We start from the raw sequence: 18,961 nt of genomic DNA on the forward strand, positions 1-18,961 counted from the left end.
TTTAGAGCAAAGCTAAAGACCAAAACATTCCGAAATCCACATTTCACTAGATTCTTCATAATTTTACCCACTTTGTCTTTATTATCATCCGTCATGTCTGTGTGGGGAAAACATCTTGTGTCAAACAACAGTACTTGCAGACAGTTTGAGAATTGATGGTCTGAGAATTTAGGCAGTGTTCCAGCTTTCTCATCACTTTCGAGAAAGTACAGAAACGTGACTATGCACATCACGTCTCTCTTGTGATTGCAGTCACATCCTCTCCCCCTTGCAGCTTTTCCCCTGGTTCCCTTTTCCAAAACACCTCTCCTCCTGCCAAGTGTGCAGAGAGGTAAGTGTTAGAGAGGGAAAGTCCTGCAGAGAATCACAATCAGATAGTTACCGCTGTCCTGTTTTGTACTTAACTACTACTTGAGATAAAGTGTACAGCCGCTACAGTCAGTGTACTGTTTTGGCAAAACAATGACTGATTAAAATCAAAAAGTATGCCCATAAGCCATGATGTCCCTCTTTATGGTCACATTTTGCTGTAAGTGTGTTTGTGTTTGGTCTTTTTGTTTTGTGGATTTGAAGTCACGCAACATTGTGAATATCAGTGATTTTGATGTTACTTTTTCAGTGCAAATATATAAATATCTATATATATATACATGTAAATATGTAAGACTTGTAAGGATGATTGTTCTGAAATTTTTCCACTTCACAGTTTTTTGTCTTGTGGTCAGTTGTATATGCAAGTGGGCCGCACCCACAGAAGGTATTGTAGCTGCAGTGTTTTACTGAGGAACGGACGGGCTGCAAATGGTTTAATTACAGCAGCGGTTTTGCTGAGGATCTCTGACTTCTGGCTGAGTGGACCAGTGTCAGCAGTGGGGCAGGGCCAGATTACCCACAGTCCTAAGGCGGTTCTGCGGTTTACCTCAACAATCTCATCAGACTGACTGAGCAAAAATACTCCTCTGATTGCCGGGCTCTCCCCGGAGTTAGACTGAACTGACGCATACTTCGCCCTACCGCCGGTAATGAAAAGACCTTTGTCCGCGCGGTGAGAGAAAACATCTCTCAGGTTATAAAGGGCAAAAGAAAACCACTGTTTGTGGGCAGTGCTTGGGAAATAAACAAACATAACAGCACCTATACTGAAATAAGTGGGTTAATATTACAGCAGAATGAGTTTTCTTGAAATATAAAGCGCAGTTGTGAACTTGGCATGACCCAAATGTGTTTTCTCGGTTAAAACCAGCTATCTTTGGATTGAGGAATGATAGTTTCAGCAAAAACTGCGACCACATCCACAAAGTTTTGTCCTGTCAAAGTTGCAGGTCACTGAGGTATCCGGTACACATCTAGATGTTCCCCTCAACAAAAACTGTATATATAATTGGCAAAACATTTAGTGGTTAACCAGTATGGGTTGTTCAGTGGCTGATATCTGGACAGGATGACTGATTTTTGCTAGTTTTAAAGTACAAAAATATAAAACCACTGGTAAAATGGTTTGTTATTTTCACACATTTTCTTATTTAGTTATGTTTGAAATAATTTAGGGATTGCTTATTCATTTTGTCATAGCATTAGTTAGTTTTAGGATTTTAAAAATAACATAGTAATAAACTTTTTTATTTTAGGGGTGTGAGATATGACGGTATGAGATAAATATGCTTTTTTTTATAGTGTGTACGTATATAGTGTTTTACTTTTTATATTTGTTAATTCAATTTCTTGAATGCTACTGCAAAATACTCCTATTGTACCTGAAAATAAAGCAGTGTGTTTTATTTATATTATGTTTATTTGTAATTTGTTTTGTTTTGTTTTTTTTTAATAGCAAAGATAAAATAATAACAAAGATTTTTATCTTTGCCCACTTTGGCCTAAATATCTGCCATTCTTTTTATATCATATTTATTCTTTTTATTTCATACTTTACTTTGTTTTTAAAAAAGGGAAGTTAGTTTGGCTGTACTGCTCAGACAACTTGCAAAATAGTGAAACCAACATGACAAAGAATCATGATTAAAATCGTGATATTTCTGAAAAACATCGCCCACCCCTAGTTTTAATGATATATTTTTAAGGTTTAGTAGATTTTGTCATTTCAGAAACTGCTAAAATTAAACATCATCATAGTATACTATTTACTTAAAGGGACAGATCACCCAAAAATGAAAAATTACCCTATGTTTTACTCACGCTCAAGCCATCCTAGGTGTATATGACTTTCTTCTTTCAGATGAATACAGTTGGAGTCATATTAAAAAACGTCCTGGTTCTTCCAAGTTTTATAATGGCAGTGAATGGCTGTTGTGATTTTGAAGTCCAATAAAGTGCATCCATCCATCATAAAAAGTCTTCCACATGGCTCCGGGGGGTTAATAAATGCCTGCTAAAGTAAATCGAAGCATTTATGTAAGAAAAATATCCATATTTTAAAATTTATAAACTGTAATCTCTAGCTTCTGCCAGCTATCGGGTGTTCGTATGAGTGGACGTAGGATGTAGGCATAGTGGGAGCTCTGGTGAGGATATGTTAGTTTTGCAAGAACCAAATTTTGTTTACAGCAAAGGAAAACCAGTCTTCATGGCTTATGTCGAAATCCTTCAACATTTTTCTTTACAAATCCTTGTTTTGTACTTCTAATTTGTGACTGTTTTTTTTGCTCTCTCCACTGCACTTTCGCGTTAACCTACATAATTCACTGGAAGCTAGAGATTACGGTTTATTACGTTTTAAATATGGATATTTTTCTCAAACAAACGCATCGATTTGTTTCAGAAGGCCGTTATTAATTTTCTGGAGCCGTGTGGAGTACTTTTTATGATGGATGGAGCCCTTTTTTGGGCTTCAAAATCTCAACACCCATTCACTACCATTATAACGCTTGGAAGAACCAAGACATTATGTAATGTAACTCTGTTTGTATTGGTTTGAAAGAAGAAAGTCATATACATCTATTATGGCTTGAGGGTAAGTAAATCATGGAGTAATTTTCATTTTGGTGTGAACTGTCCCTTTAATTTACTCAAAAACTTGAGTCAAGTGTTACGCGAGAACCTCAGGCTGACCAAATATTGATAAAATAATTGACAATTTATTTCTCTGTTTCAGCTCCGAAGACATGCAGTCCGAAGCAGTTTGTGTGTAAAGACCAGGTGACCTGCATCTCCAAAGGCTGGCGCTGTGATGGAGAGAAAGACTGTCCCGACGGCTCTGATGAAGCCGCAGATATCTGTGAGTAAACATGTTTATGCATCTCATCAGATATGTATAACATGACATTATGACACAAAAATATGTTATGATAAGCATTATCATGGCAGTGCTGAAATGTTTTGGCGTTGTAAACTGAAGACAGATAAAACCTCAGGTACTTTTATGTGTGTGTACAAGTTTATCTCCAGACCTGTATGATCTGTTGCATGCTGTCTAGTTGTTTCTGAAAGAAAGGGCATGTCTAGCTGTTGCTGCCCTGAAATGAAAGTCGGCATGTATGCAAACGTAAGTCTAGAATTGATATAGAACAGTTATATCATGCATTTGAGTACCTGTGACCTTTCCTAATTATATGCACCTAACTAAACTTACACTGCATTGACCATATGCATAGTGTTAAGTGGCCTAGCACATGTGGGTTAAAGGCAGACACAGATTGCCGTACAAGTGTGTGTTGAAGGACTCTCTGTGTGTGTCTTCTGAGCGATGGCACTAATTAAACTGCTCTGTTTAGTCTGGCTGACTGCACACAGTCCTGTCCAGCCAAGTGATCTGTGGGTGTGAGCTCATCTCAAACGCAGAAAACAGGAGCCTGGCTCTTTTTATTTCACACTGACCTGCTCCTAAACATTTCCGCACACGCAGACCTAATGAAGCCGGGTGTACCGAACCTCACTTCACATCTGTCACACAAGCCAGACACCCTCACAGCAGGCGGCCATGATGGTTCCACCATCAGCATTTGGGTAGTGCTTTACTGTCCAGCAGGAGAACAGACAGAGCTAGTTAAGTGTTTACATATGACCTTCTGTGCTGTAATTGTAGCCACCTTTTCATCCTCTCAGGCTGATAAACAAAGTGCAAACATGCGTTCTTTGCCATGTACGCTAGTTTGTGTTTACGTCTAATGGTTTTTCTTCATTTAGCCTTTCTATATTACACTAATTCATTGGAGAAGATTGTGGGCTTGTCTTTCTTGATTATTATTTTTTAGCTTTTGTGTTTGACTTTTAATGTGTTTTTTTTTTTTTTTCTCACCACTCACTCCTTAGAAAACGTACTGTGGTTGACACTTCGTGGTGAACTGAATTTTAAACTGTTACATACGTTATAAACCGTAGGTTATTTGGTAACAGACCTCCCTTTGATATTTCGATTAATGATTTTGGACCTCTGAAACTATTTTGGACAAAATCAGAATTTCCTTTTTTAGCTATTTTGAAGGAATATTTTCAGTTGCTGAAATTGCATTCAGTTGTATTGTTGGGTAATACCGTGAGATTTACTGTGGTACTCAAGTGGTACTGGAATTGGTACTGTGGTACTGTAATCCAAATGCCATATTTTAGACATTGACAAGTTACTTCAGAAACTATGGTGCTTAAAGGGACAGTTCACCCAAAAATGAAAATTACCCCATGATTTACTCACCCTCAAGCCATCCTAGGTGTATATGACTTTCTTCTGTCAGACAAATACAATTGGAGTTATATTAAAAAACGTCCTGGTTCTTCAGAGTTTTATAATGGCAGTGAATGGCTGTTGAGATTTTGAAGTCCAATAAAGTGCATCCATCCATCATAAAAAGTGCTCCACATGGCTCTGGGGATTAATAAAGGCCTCCTGAAGAGAACTGATGCATTTGTGTGAGATAAATAGCCATATTTAAAACTCAATAACCAGTAAACCAAATTCGAACGTGACAGTTAGCAGATGCTAAAGATTATGGTTTAGAAACTTTTAAATATGGATATTTTTCTTACACAAACTCATTGATTCGCTTGATAAGGCCTTTATTAACCTCCTGGAGCTGTGTGGAGTACTTTTTATGATGGATGGATGCACTTTATTGAACTTCAAATTCTCAACAGCCATTTACTGCAATGATAAAGCTTGGAAGAGCCTATTTTGTAATATAACTTGTTTACGTCTTAAAGAAGAAAGTCATTTACACCTAGGGTGGCTTTCAGGGAAAGTCATGGAGTAATTTAAATTTTGGGGTGAACTATTCCTTTAAGTAATACCATGTTTAAAAACATAGTAATATCATGGTATTTTTATGTTAATTTCATCCTGTCTCTGCTAAATGAATTACAGAAATGCACAGCTTCTCTGTAATTTTACCATGGCTCATGCATGGTATCTAACAGTAATTCCATGGTATATTTATACGTACCAGTCCTAGTCTGTAAATTTTTGTTCTGGAAGTGAACTTCTTTAATACCATGGCACTTACATACACTGTGCACTGTGGTACTGAATGATTAACATATGCTTATACCATGGTTCTTTTTGCTTCATCAAGCCAAAAGAATTATGTGGAATATCCAGCTGTAGTTTATGGACTGTGATGAGAAATTCACACGGGACACCTCCAAATAAATGGCCCATCGTTTGGACGTGATACACAGAGTAGCTCCCAGGCGTTTGAGAACAAGGTGCTCAAAGCACGTAAACATCAAAGAATTTTCCGCCAGCAAATAAACTTTCTGCTGCGGTCCCACCATCTGTCGCTCAAAGAGCGCCACTAATATAATTTCAGTGCCACTAATGCAGTTTGGCTGAACACACAAAGGGGCTTTTCATTAGACGGAAGCTCTGACCTTCTGATTTATCATGATCTCTTTCTGCCAATTACACACTTAATCCTCTTCGTTAAAGCTGTTTTCAACACTTTAAATTCGAGAGAAAGGCCTGTACCGGCTGTCAGCGTTTCAACCGAGAATGTATGTAAATTTTAGTGTCAAGTCTAATCCTGGTCTTAACTGTCATTTTGTTATTAGAGTCTTTGTAAAGTCACTAGGCGGTGTCTGCCGGATGTAACGCCATTGAAGAGATCAATTGAGATGGGTTGCAGAAACCTGTTTATCTATTCTTCTGGTTTTAAAACACAAACACACTCATTCAGACTTGAGTCTGGTGGCTGTTGCTCAGGGTTCAGTTGAGACTTGCCTTATTGTGCTACGAAGGTGTGCTGTGTGTTTGAAGGTTGTTCCTGTGTCCTACTTCATCAGGTTAATTTCTAACTAACAGACTGAGTTCCCACCAATGCCATGCTGCCAGAACAAATAAATCTCGCCCTCCTTTTCTTTCTCTCCCCTTTGTTTCCCTCTCACTTTCTCTCTGAGTGTAAATCAGAGATTTTAACAAACCTGGCGCCTAATGCAGGGCTTGTTTATATCTTTAAGTAGGTCAGTATATCATTAGAAAAGCACTGAGATAAGAGACAAGAGCACTGAGGAACTCTCTCTCTCTCTTGTTCTCTCTCCCCTACAATAAAGAGGGAAGATTGAGAAGGGTTTGACGACGTTATCTGTCACAATTTCTAATGCACCTGTGGTAAAAGCCAACTATTGTATCATCTCTAAATGGGAAGGTAGCGCTTGTATGTGCGTGGAATGGATGTATTAGAGATGTGTATTCAAGGATGGTCGATTTGGTTTGTTCAATTAATTAATATTATTAATGAAATATGTAATAAAAATAAAATAAATTTAATACAACAATGAATTATTATTGTCGTTGTTAGTAGTAGTATTTAAATATTACAAATATTTTATATCAGTTTATTAAATACACTGCCGATCAAAAGTTTGGAATAATTTCCTTTTTTTTTTTTTTTATATCTTCTGCTTTCCTAAGCTGCATTTGTTTGATTTATAAATACAGTAATTTTGTGAAATATTATTACAATTTTTTGTTTTAACTTATTTTAAAATGTTTATTTATTTCTATGATGGCAACGTTGAATTTTTAGCAGTCATTACTCCATGATGAATATGCTGAATATGATTGAATATGCTGCTTTGCTGCTTATTGTCAGTTGTTAATGGTTCTTATTGTTTTCAACATTTATAATAATCAGAAATGTTTCTTGAGCACCAAATCAGCATATTAGAATCATATCTGAAGTATCATGGGACGCTTTTGTGACATTTTAAAAATGTATTCAAATAAAAACCAGTTAGTAATTTTTTTTTTTTTTTTTTTTTCCACAGTATTCTTTTTTTTTTTCTGTTTTTGGTCATTTAAATGCGGCATTGGTGAGCGTAAGAAAGTTCTTTTAAAAAAAAAAAAAAAAAAAAAGAATATTAATTATTCCAATTAGGGATGCACCAATAGGATTTTTTTTTTGGCAGATACCGATTTTTAACAAAAAACTATTGGCCGATACTGATATTGGTCAACTGCATAAAGCAGGGCTTAAAAAAAAAAAAAAAATCAGTTCACTTTGAGCAGAATCTGTATTTAAAAGTTTCTGTTCCTGCGTTCCTAGAAAAAAAACTGTTAATAACTTTTTTTAATTTTTTTTTTTTTCTTTTTGTTTGCCAATAATAATAATAATAATAATAATAATAATAATAATAATAAAAGTACTGCAAATTTTTTACTCAACAAGACACAAAGAGGGTCTTAGAGGGTTTCACATTTGCATAGGCCATATGCCATCTGACAAACTATATTTTGTACAGGTTTTATTTTGTTTTGGCAAGTATTTCATTATTTGTCCCAGAGAAAAAAACGCTGGAATATGCAACAGATATGCAACTCATTGTCTCCATGCAGTTAAAGGAGAAGTCCATTTCCAGAACAAAGATTTACAGATAATGTACTCACCCCCTCGTCATCCAAGCGATGTAGGATGATTTTGAAATGATTTTTGAAGTTGAGGGAGAAAATATGATTGGACTTTTTCTACATTCCCTAACTGTCTTGAGCAAAAATACAAATAATTCAGGCAGTGCAAGACAAGACAAGCGTTTGAGATTAAAAAGTATTTAAATTGTATTTTTTAAAATGAAAATAACCAATAGTTTCGCTAGATTAGACCCTTCTTCCTCGGCTGGGATCGTTTACAACCTCATTTGGGATCTTTTGAAGCCGCATTTAAACTGCATTTTGTAAGTTCAAACTCGGGGCACCATAGAACTCAACTATGTTATTTTCTTCAAAAAACATAATTTCTTTACGAATGAAGAAAGAAAAACATGTACATCTTGGATGCCAATGGAGTGAGTACATTATCTGTAAATTTTTGTTCTGGAAGTAGACTTCTCCTTTAATAAGAAACTATATCGGCCCTTTGCATGCTATTTCCGATATGCCGATGGTTTTTAATTAACCAAAAATCTGCCAATAAATATCAGCGCAATCTTAATTCCAATGTTTTGACCAGTAGTGTACGTATTTAAACAAATATATTTTTTTAGACACTGGCGATCGTGAAATTAGAGTCCCTGTTTTGGCATGTTTATGTTTGCTTGTTTTAGTTTATTAGTGTGAAATGAAACATTTTAATAAGCAGGTCAGCTCAATTATTGCATTTTCCTGTTTGATAATTGGCACTTCCATATTATTGGTGCCCATCCTTAGTATGTGTAAGCACATTATCCTGAGCCAGCCTTAGAAGTATGTCATACTGAGTCACGGCGCTTTTTCATTTAGTCTTTTGTCTTAATTGCACCACTGTTCCCAAGTGTCTTACCTAAGCTGCAATTACCCTCCAGAGGTAAAGACAGACTTCTCACAGTCTGGCTGTGTCAGGGCATCACGCTGCACGCCCGTGGAGCTCATCTGACTCATCTTTCCCAGGCGGACTCGAATACGCAAAATGAGATATCAAATTCTCTTTGTGACATTTCTCCAGTTTTGTTCTTTTCTCTCCTCTCTCATTTGCGGCTTCTCTGTGAATTCGTTTTCGGTTTCTTTGCCTTTAATTTTACATTTCAGCTGTGTTCCAAACCCTTGTGATCCACCTATGTAGACAGCAGGTTTAGGCATCATAGGCGTGTCCCTGACGCACAGTAAATTTGTACTGACTTCAGAAAGGATAGTTATGTCATATTTACATGCACTGTGATGTTTACAGTTAAAAAATTGCAGCTGTGGTTTACTACACACAAATGTGTTTATTATTATTATTATAAAGGAGACACCAACTGCACCAAATGTATTGGTAAATCAGCAATCTTGTTCCAGAAAGCTCTGGGAAAACGAGAGCGCTCAGTGTGGGGCCGCATGCATTTGAGTGTGTATGTAAATGCTGTCTTTTTACATTCAGATGCTGTTTTAGACTCTTTGATTGAATGGGTGAGGAGGAGTGATTATTCAGTGTAATTTGCACTTGTGTAAGGCTGTTGCCTCCCACAGCCGCCCCTGAGGAGACTGATATCTGTCCGTGTCATTTATAGCAATTGCTTGGATTGAGGGAAGGCCATCACGACATGTGACCTGCAAATAACTAGTTTTGTCCCTCACAAGATTTTGTCACTGATTGGGAGATGTAGACTGATAGTAGATTTTTGTTAATGCTAAGTTGAGGGGAAAAAAATAACGCTTTTGATTTAATCGGTCATTAGTTTAAATTATAATTATAATTATTTTTTAAAAAATATTTTTTTGCTTTTTTGCTTTATAAGAATATTTAATAACTAACATGAACGAACAATGAATAATACATTACGCTAATTATTAATCTTTGTTAACGCTGAAACACTTGTTTGTTCATGTTAGTTCACAGTGCATTAACTAATGTTAACGAACACAGCTTATGATTTTAATAATGCCTTGTAAATGCTGAAATAAAGATTAACTAAGATTAATAAAGGCTGTAGAAGTGTTCATTCTTAGTTCATGTTAACTAATATAGTTAACTAATATTAACTAACGAACCTTACTGTGTTAAAAATAATAAAATAAAATAACGGTTAACATACAACAAAGAAGTGTTTGTGGACATTTTGTGAATGAATATTTTATATTTGCATTCTCTTGAATGCCTGGAAAACAAAGAGGGCTTTGTAAAGCACAATAAAAAGATTATATAATGTCTTTCATTGTTACATTTTAGCATTTATCTTGCCTATGAGTCATAAAACGATAAAAGTTTCATTTAGTTATCATTTATATTGTTGTTAAGATTGTCTTGATATACCCACAAGTCTTTGTTTCAGAATTATTAAATACATTTAATCAGTATCAGTATTTATTTATTCTTCTTAAGGTGGAGCCACATTAGCAAAATTGCAGGAAAATTACTGGAGCAAAAGGTGCATTGTCTCTTCTCAACAGCGTCGAGATGTAAGAAGCACAGCTTACACACAAGTCACATTCAAGCTGGTTTTTGTTGCTCAATTCATATGGCTAGGGCTGGTCCTCGATTCAGTTCGAGTACTTGATTTTAAAAAATACTCAACTGCAATTTGCCAGTGTTGAGTAACCCGGAAGTGACGCGTTCCGCGGATGAGAATCCATTAAAACGCATTGTTAGGTTGTTTTCCAAGGCTGCGTGAACGCAGGAGAATCCATCAGTTTCTCAATATGCTAACTGTGAACAGTGATTTCAGAATTAAAGCTCAAACCCTCACTCTGAGTTTGCTCATTTTGATGCAAGATTTGATTAAGTGTACATTTGAATTAAATGTTGTTTGGTCAAAAATAAACAAGGATTATATCACACTATAAAGTGTAAAAACAATCAGGCCGTTGGCGCCCTATGCCAGGGTTGCCAGGTTTTCACAACAAAACCTGCCCAATTGCTACTTAAAACTAGCCAAGTCACGTTTCGAGTGGGGTCCCCCAGTGTTTTTTGGTGGTTCCCTAGTAAAATTTGCATTCCACAGGCTAAATATCACATTTTTACATAATTTACATTAGTTCTGTTGTTTATAATACATTGTGTAACAGTTTTGTTAAATAAAACAATATGATTACTTGCTTTTGATACTGTATTTGAACTAGTGCTGTGCAACGATTAATTGTGATTAATTGCATCCTATATATATATATATATATATATATATATATATATTTTTTTTTTTTTTTACCAAATATGTGTGTGTACTGTGTATATTTATATATAATAACTAATAAATAAATAAATAAATAAATATAAATATATAAATAAATATAATATATATATATATATATATATATATATATATATATATATATATATATATATATATATATATATATATATATATATATGTATGTATGTATGTATGTGTGTATATATATACAAAAACTATATATATACAAAAACTTTTATTTTGAATGATTAATCACAATTAATCATTTCACAGCACTAATTTGAACTATTATTGCCCCATTGCTATTATGTTTGTATTTTATATATTTTATATAAGTAATTTTAAAGGCTATTGTTTGCCTTTAAATTACCACAAAAATTTCATTATCATTGTCTGATAACTCGATTAATCGTCAGAATAATCGGCTGATTACTCGATTTACGATTTACTAAAATAATCGTTAGTGACAGTCCTTGCCTGGGGACGTTTTTCCGCTAAAACGTGAAACTCTCAAATGTGCCGATGTCTGCAGAATGATTGAATTCTTATGGAAATTAAGCAGCGGTAAATATAACTCTGCCTTTCATGTGGTGAGGTGACGCTATTTGGAAGTACCAGCTTTTAAGAATTCATAAATGGAATTTTTGTTTAACGCAACCTCTGGTAATTTAAAGAGGGAAGATGAGAAAAGAATGGAGCTGAAATTCATGAATGAAGCAACAGTGACAGTAAAATATGTGAATGAATGGAAGCGTAGGAATGAACTAAGGTCGGTGAGGAATGACCTTGGTAGCTAATGGGTATAATGAGTATTCCGGACAGCAGAAACCGAGATCAGAGGTTCATTTCATCGCCTGACCTGATTCATCTGTTACTGGAAACAGAGAACAGAAGGTTTGCAAGGACGCTGGGTTAATGGCGTGTCACCGCTGACCCTGGATCAGCTGGTCAAAGACAGCATAAAATTAAGTGTCAAAAAAGAGACTCCACTGTGGCGGTGAAGATAACGCAAGGTCAAGGACAATTTGTTTAAAGACCAATTTGTTCTGCTATCAAAAAAAGGAAGGAGGAATAAATAATTCAGATCGTTTTAATGCGTAGTGATGTTGTTTTGTAATGCAGTTACGCTTTAGGCCATGATTTATGTATTTTAAAATACATATATGTACTTCTTGTAGCATTTATTTTACATGACGTGAAAAATGCTTGTAATATGCGCAGGGCAAAGAAGTGTTGGATGTTACCGCTGGGGCCGGTGCAGGCAGACGTTTAAAAAAAAGCCCTTTAAGTGGGGGGAGGAAACGGTGCATCTTACACACACAATTAACAAAAGCACAACAGGAAAGCCAAATGGGAGGTCATTATGTAACTAGGGGTAAGGATAGGGTAAGCTGAGTTTAGACACACATATACAGACTGCTCACATAGTATTTAGACTCCCTGTGGCTCCGCTCAAGTGCTTAAGTACAGCTCGTCTTGACTGGATGTACCCAGGTTTAGTCCAAGTCATCTTCCCCAGGAAGTAGGCTTCGTAATGAGCAAAAAATGTTGTCAAAAAGGCGGACACCTTTGGATACATATATATATATATATATATATATATATATATATATTTTTTTAAATCAAAATATATATTTGTTTACTTTGTTCTTAAAATATAAGACCATATTTTTGTATTTATGTATATTTATTTATTTACTTATTACTTTTTACTTAAAACTTAGGACCATTTTGATTGGTTGATTAGTTTATTTAGGATTTTTTGTTCTTAAAATATATAGTACCTTTAAAATATTTTGCATTAATTCATATTTATTTATTTTTCATTTTATTTATTTACTTTACTTTTTTCCTAAAACATAGGACTATTATGATTGATTGATACATTTTAGTTTTTTTTTTCTTAAAATATATAGTACCTTTAAAATATTTAGCATTAATTCGTATTTATTTATTTTTTATTTGCTTATTTACTTTACTTTTTTCTAAAATATAGGACCATTATGATTGATTGATTGATACATTTATTTAGGATTTTTTTTCTTAAAATATATAGTAACTTTAAAATATTTTGCATTAATTCATATTTATTTATTTTTCATTTTATTTATTTACTTTTTTTTCCTACTTTTTTGATTGATGGATACATTTAGTTTTTCCTAAAACATAGGACCATTATGATTGATTGATACATTTTTTAGTTTTTTTTTTTTTCTTAATGTATAGTACCTTTAAAATATTTTGCATTAATTTATATTTATTTCATTTACTTATTTACGTTTTTCTTAAAATATAGGGCCATTCTGATTGATTGACTGATTAATTTATTTAGGATTTTCTTTTTTAAATATATAGTACCTTTAAAATATTTTGTATTAATTTATCTTTATATATTTTTCATTTACTTATTTACTTTACTTTTTCTTAAAACATAGGACTGTTATGATTGAATGATTGATTGATTTATTTATTTATTTATTTAGGATTTTTTTTTTATAATTATTTATTTTCCATTTACTTATTTACAGTTCTATTGCTCTATTTATTTATTTATTCATTTATTTATTTACCTATATACTTTACATTTTTCTTAAAACATATTTATTTTTTGTATCTTTATTTATTTAGTTTTCATTTACATATTTACTTTACTTTTTTCTTAAAACATAGAACGATTATAATTAATTGCTTGATTTATTGATTTATTTATTCATTTACTTTTTCATAAAATGTAGTACTTTTAAAATATTTTACATTAGTTTATATTTATTTTATATTTTATATTTTTTTTTTTTATATTTTATATTTATTTTTATATTTATATTTCATTTTAGCTTGTACATTGAAGTATAATTTTTTCCTAACTTTGTTAAATATATCATTACAATTTGTTTTGCATTTACATTATTTTCAAATAATGAAGAAATTAAGAAAACATTTTTAAAAAAGTACTTTCTCTGTAATTTCTCTATAATTCATCTGGAAGGATTTTTTCTAATGAACATTATTGTGATAAAGTACTATAATATAACTAATTGTATTGTTAATATAAGCAAAAATTAAAGATGGTACAAGTTAACAATGGAAGACGTTAACCTAACATGCAATGTGTAACAGTAACAGTAAAACAGTAATAAAAAAGTTTTTTATACTGTTCCCTTTCTTTCAGCGAAATATTTATTTTAGTTAGAAATATGACTTGGACATGTTCATCAGGGTTCATGAGGTTCATCCATTTATTTAAATATGTGTTCTGTGAAATGTTCGATGGTTAGATTACTTATTTAAAGTGTTTGTTTTCTTTAATAATAGCCTTATATCTGTTGATCTGTGGATGTCCAGTCTGTGTGTTTTCTATTTCCCCCTCCTGCTTTTTCTTTTGTTTTTTTTTCCCCGCTCTCTCTGTTGTATTTAGTGCATGTGCTTTAGGGTGTCAGTGACAGTGCAGGAAAGTAGCAGTCGTCGCCTGTATGAGAGATCTCCTGTTAGCAAACGGCCAACGACTTCCCAGTTCACTCAAAGATCACAGAGATCTGCCCCCAATTCACTCACACACACTCATTGTGAAACATCCCTCTGTCTGCACCCATTGTGTGTTTTTCTCCTTAGCAGAACTGCTTTGTGAATGCCAGAATTACCCCTTATTGCTTTCTTTTCCAATTTACAGAACGTTTTATGCACATTTTAAAACTTTTAGTAAGATTTAGGAGTAAATGGCAGAATTAGGATTAGTTGGTAAGTTTTGTTTAGAGTGGCGTCTTCTCCACACTCCTCACTGAATCTTTTCGGTTGTTTCAGAAGGGTAGCAATGGCTGCAGAGACGTTTGAACTTGAAGAGCTGCATTTAGGCTGTGCTTGAATTGTTACCCTGCCTGCAAACCCTGAGAGAGAAGGATCTCAGAGCTTCAATATAAAACACAGAGGTGGAGAGAGGGTCAGAAAAGGAGCCTGTGGATTTTTAAGGTTTTGAAAGAAGGCTCTTAGGCTCACCAAGGCTGCATTTATTTAACCAAAAGTACAGTAATATTGTGAAATATTATTACAGTTATACATAAAATATCCATTTAATAAATACAATTTAAGATCAAAGGGTTAGTTTACCCAAAAATTAAAATTCTGTCATTACTCACCCTTATGTCGTTTCAAACCCATAAGACCTTCGCTCATCTTTTTTAAAAACAAATAAGATATTTTTGATGACATCCAAGAGCTTTTTAACCCTAGACAGCAATACAACTGACAGTTCAAGGCCCAGAAAGATAGTAAGGACGTTGATAAAGTTATAACCCATGAAAATATATTTAAAAAAATCAACCACTCAGATAATTTCAGGAATTGAATAATCCAAAGTCCCAATCTAAAATGATGATTCACGAATCATTATTCAGAGCAGGACTTTGGATCGCAGATCATGAATTGGGAATCATTTCATTTAGATCAGATCTTCGGAGCATGTTTGTGAATCTTTTGATTCAGATTGAAGCTTCGGAGCAGGTTTGTGAATCTTTTGATTCAGATTGGAGCTTTGGAGCAGGTTTGTGAATCTTTTGATTCAGATTGGAACTTCGAAGCGGGTTCGTGAATCTTTTGATTCAGACTGGAACTTCAGAGCAGGTTCGTGAATCTTTTGATTCAGACTGGAACTTCAGAGCAGGTTTGTGAATCTTTTGATTCATATTGGAACTTCGGCGCAGATTCGTAAATCTTATGATGCAGATTGGAACTTCAGAGCTGGTTCGTGAATCTTTTGATTCAGACTGGAACTTCAGAGCAGGTTTGTGAATCTTTTGATTCATATTGGAACTTCGGAGCAGATTCATAAATCTTATGATGCAGATTGAAACTTCAGAGCTGGTTCGTGAATCTTTTGATTCAGACTGGAACTTCAGAGCAGGTTCGTGAATCTTTTGATTCAAATTGGAACTTCGGAGCAGTTTTGTGAATCTTTTGATTCAGATTGAAACTTCTGAGCAGGTTCGTGAATCTTTTGATTCAGACTGGAACTTCAGAGCAGGTTTGTGAATCTTTTGATTCAGATTGGAACTTCAGAGCAGGTTCGTGAATCTTTTGATTCAGACTGGAACTTCAGAGCAGGTTCGTGAATCTTTTGATTCAAATTGGAACTTCGGAGCAGGTTTGTGAATCTTTTGATTCATATTGGAACTTCGGCGCAGATTCGTAAATCTTATGATGCTGATTGGAACTTCGAAGCAGGTCCGTGAATCATTAGATTCAGAATGGAACTTCGGAGTGTGTATTGCAAATCATTCGTTGAGATTGGGACTTTGATCGGAGTGGATATGTGAACCTTTTGATCAAATCGGAACTTCTGAGCAGGTTTGCGAATCATTTCACAAATTGAATGATTCTCGTTATGAAGTTCATCTGATGATTCGCGAATCATTATTCAAATTGAGACTGCAAAGTAGTGATCGCGAATCATTTGATTTAGATCGGAACTTCGCATATCACAAGTTATTTAATTTAGATCAGGACTTCAGAGAAGGTTCGCAAATTACTTGATTTAGGTCGGAACTTCAAATCAGGTTCGTCGGTCATTTCGCTAATTGAGTGATTGAATGATCCGCTCTCCGAGTACTAATCTGAAATGATTTTTCACAAATAATTTGATTTAGATAGGAACTGGTTTGTGAATCATTCTGCAAATTGAATGATTCGCAGTCTGCACTCAGAGTAATAATCTGAAATGTTGTCTCGCGAATCATTTAATTAAGATCAGAACTTCTGAGCTGGTTCGTGAATCAAATATAAAATAAATAGACCATGTGACATAAGTGGTTAAACCGTGTTGTTATGAAGCTATGGGAATACTTTTTGTGCAGAAAGAAAACAAAAATAACAACTTATTCAACAGTTTCTTCTCTTCCATGTCAGTCTTTCAGGTGTGTTCGGGGAGAGTACAGGTGACAACGAAGAGAAGAAATTGTTGAATAAAATCTATGTTTTTACTTTTTGTGAGCAAAGAAAACATTCATTCTGGTAGTTTCATAAAATTACGGTTGAAACACTGATGTCACATGGACTATTTTATCGATGTCCTTACTACCTTTCTGGGTCTTGAACACATCAGTTCCATTGCTGTCTATGCAGGATCAGAAAGCTCTCCGATTTCATCAAAAATATCTTAAATTGTGTTCCAAAGATTAACAAAGGTCTTACAGGTTTGGAACGACATAAGGGTGAGTGATTAATGACAGAACTCTCATATTTGGGTGAACTATCCCTTTCATTTCTTTCCGTTTCCCAGGCTGCTGATCTCTGGTCTATGTAAAGCTTCTTGGGATCTCTGATCCCGGTTTCACTCCCCTTATAAAACATGATAGATGGATGCTGTCATGTGATATGAATCAGAAACATTATAAGTATTAGGCTGGAGAATTTGTAAAAGAGGAAGTACACCATGTTCCTTCCGCATTTTAGTGGAACAGCTGAAATTAAACAGCCCCGTTTGGAAAAATGAGGGCTGTTTGGATCCGGTATTTGTTAGTTTTGTTTTATTACAGGAATGGAAGTATTCATTATGGGAGTTACATAAGTACAAAGTCATTGTACTGTTATGGATAGATATTCCTATCTCAAGATTTAACAATGTTTGTTCGTTATAATTTTTCCTCAAAATGTGCTTGCCTTTTTTTCCCTTGATTGTGTGGGCGGAGGAAAAAAAATGCCCTCATTCGCACACTTTTCACAAATCCAGTCAAATCCCAGTAGATTATATACAATATGTTTCCATATGAAAATGAGTTTGCAAATGCGGTTGTCTTTGACAGTTCAATCACAGTATTTTCATTCGGCTTTTATGCTATTGCTTGAGAATAGATTGAGCTAAAATGGTAGTTCATATATGGGTCTGTTCCTAAATCTGATGAGCTGCCTATATAGGCCTTCTATAGCAGAAATGGGACGTCGTAATTGATTATGAACATTCTACATACACACAAATTGTTTCCTACATAGACAGCTCACTAGGTTTTGGAACGGAGCTATAATGTTGCCCTTGGTATAAAATTAAAGCTCTGTTGGGGCCTCCCACAGAAACATTTTTCCAGTCTGTTTTCGCCAAGCTTTAATGAACCAAATAAGCACATTGGCCCCTTCATTTCCGTCCCAGAAGACACTAACATGTGCTGTTAAGAGAGCAGAAAAACCTAATGGACCTTCAGAAGCAGTCGTGTGGTGCAATGTACAGTACGTGGCGTTAACCCGGCTAAAAAAACGTCTTTACTTTTATATGGGAGGTGAATTCCCCCTCCTTTTTTGTGTTTTTCTAAAATGGGTCAGCAGATGTTATGAGTAGAGGTGGAGGGAAAGAAAGAAAGAGGAGGTGGAAGAAAAATATCCAAGACAAACAATTTGCTTTGCAGTGTGGGCCGCATGGAGAGAGAACTGCTCCGACCAATAGCGATGCTCTGAATGGTTTACATTCACTTTTTATTTTTTTCCAAACTGAGAGAGCAAGTTATAGTCTCACCAAGAAGATTTCTAAACAAAAGACAATAGTTCTTTGTTCTAGTCCTCAATTTTAACTTTTGATGGTTCTGGAGACAAGGGGTTTGTAGTGTCTTTTCATTTGACCTAATAGTGACTTTTGCTGTCTTAACTGTTGTCCTAAAACCAGTTGCACTAATTAAAAACAATATTTTACATCCAGTGAAAACATTTAAAAGGATAGTTCACCCAAAAATGAAAATTCTGTTATTAATTACTCACCCTCATGTTGTTCCAAACCCGTAAGAGATTTGTTCATCTTCAGAGCACAAATTAAGATATTTTTGATGAAATCCAAGAGCTTTCTGACACTGCATAGACAGCAATACAACTACCATGTTCAAGACCCAGAAAAGTAGTAAGGACATTGTTAAAAAAGTTCATGCGACATCAGTGGTTCATCCGAAGATGAATAAAGGTCCTACGG

The 18,961-nt window shown here is 34.5% G+C and overlaps 1 protein-coding gene across 2 annotated transcripts in view; it reads left to right on the forward strand.

Annotated features, from left to right (window-relative positions):
- Positions 1 to 18,961, forward strand: part of lrp1ab (low density lipoprotein receptor-related protein 1Ab) — a 141,393-nt gene that overhangs the window by 18,857 nt on the left and 103,575 nt on the right. For both annotated transcript variants that reach the window (XM_051097220.1, XM_051097221.1), the window contains exon 2: positions 3,110 to 3,232. In XM_051097220.1, coding sequence (XP_050953177.1) covers positions 3,110 to 3,232 — 123 coding nt within the window. The remainder of the gene's footprint in view (positions 1 to 3,109; positions 3,233 to 18,961) is intronic.

Source organism: Labeo rohita, chromosome 23, assembly GCF_022985175.1.
Source record: "Labeo rohita strain BAU-BD-2019 chromosome 23, IGBB_LRoh.1.0, whole genome shotgun sequence".
Lineage (NCBI taxonomy): Eukaryota > Metazoa > Chordata > Actinopteri > Cypriniformes > Cyprinidae > Labeo > Labeo rohita.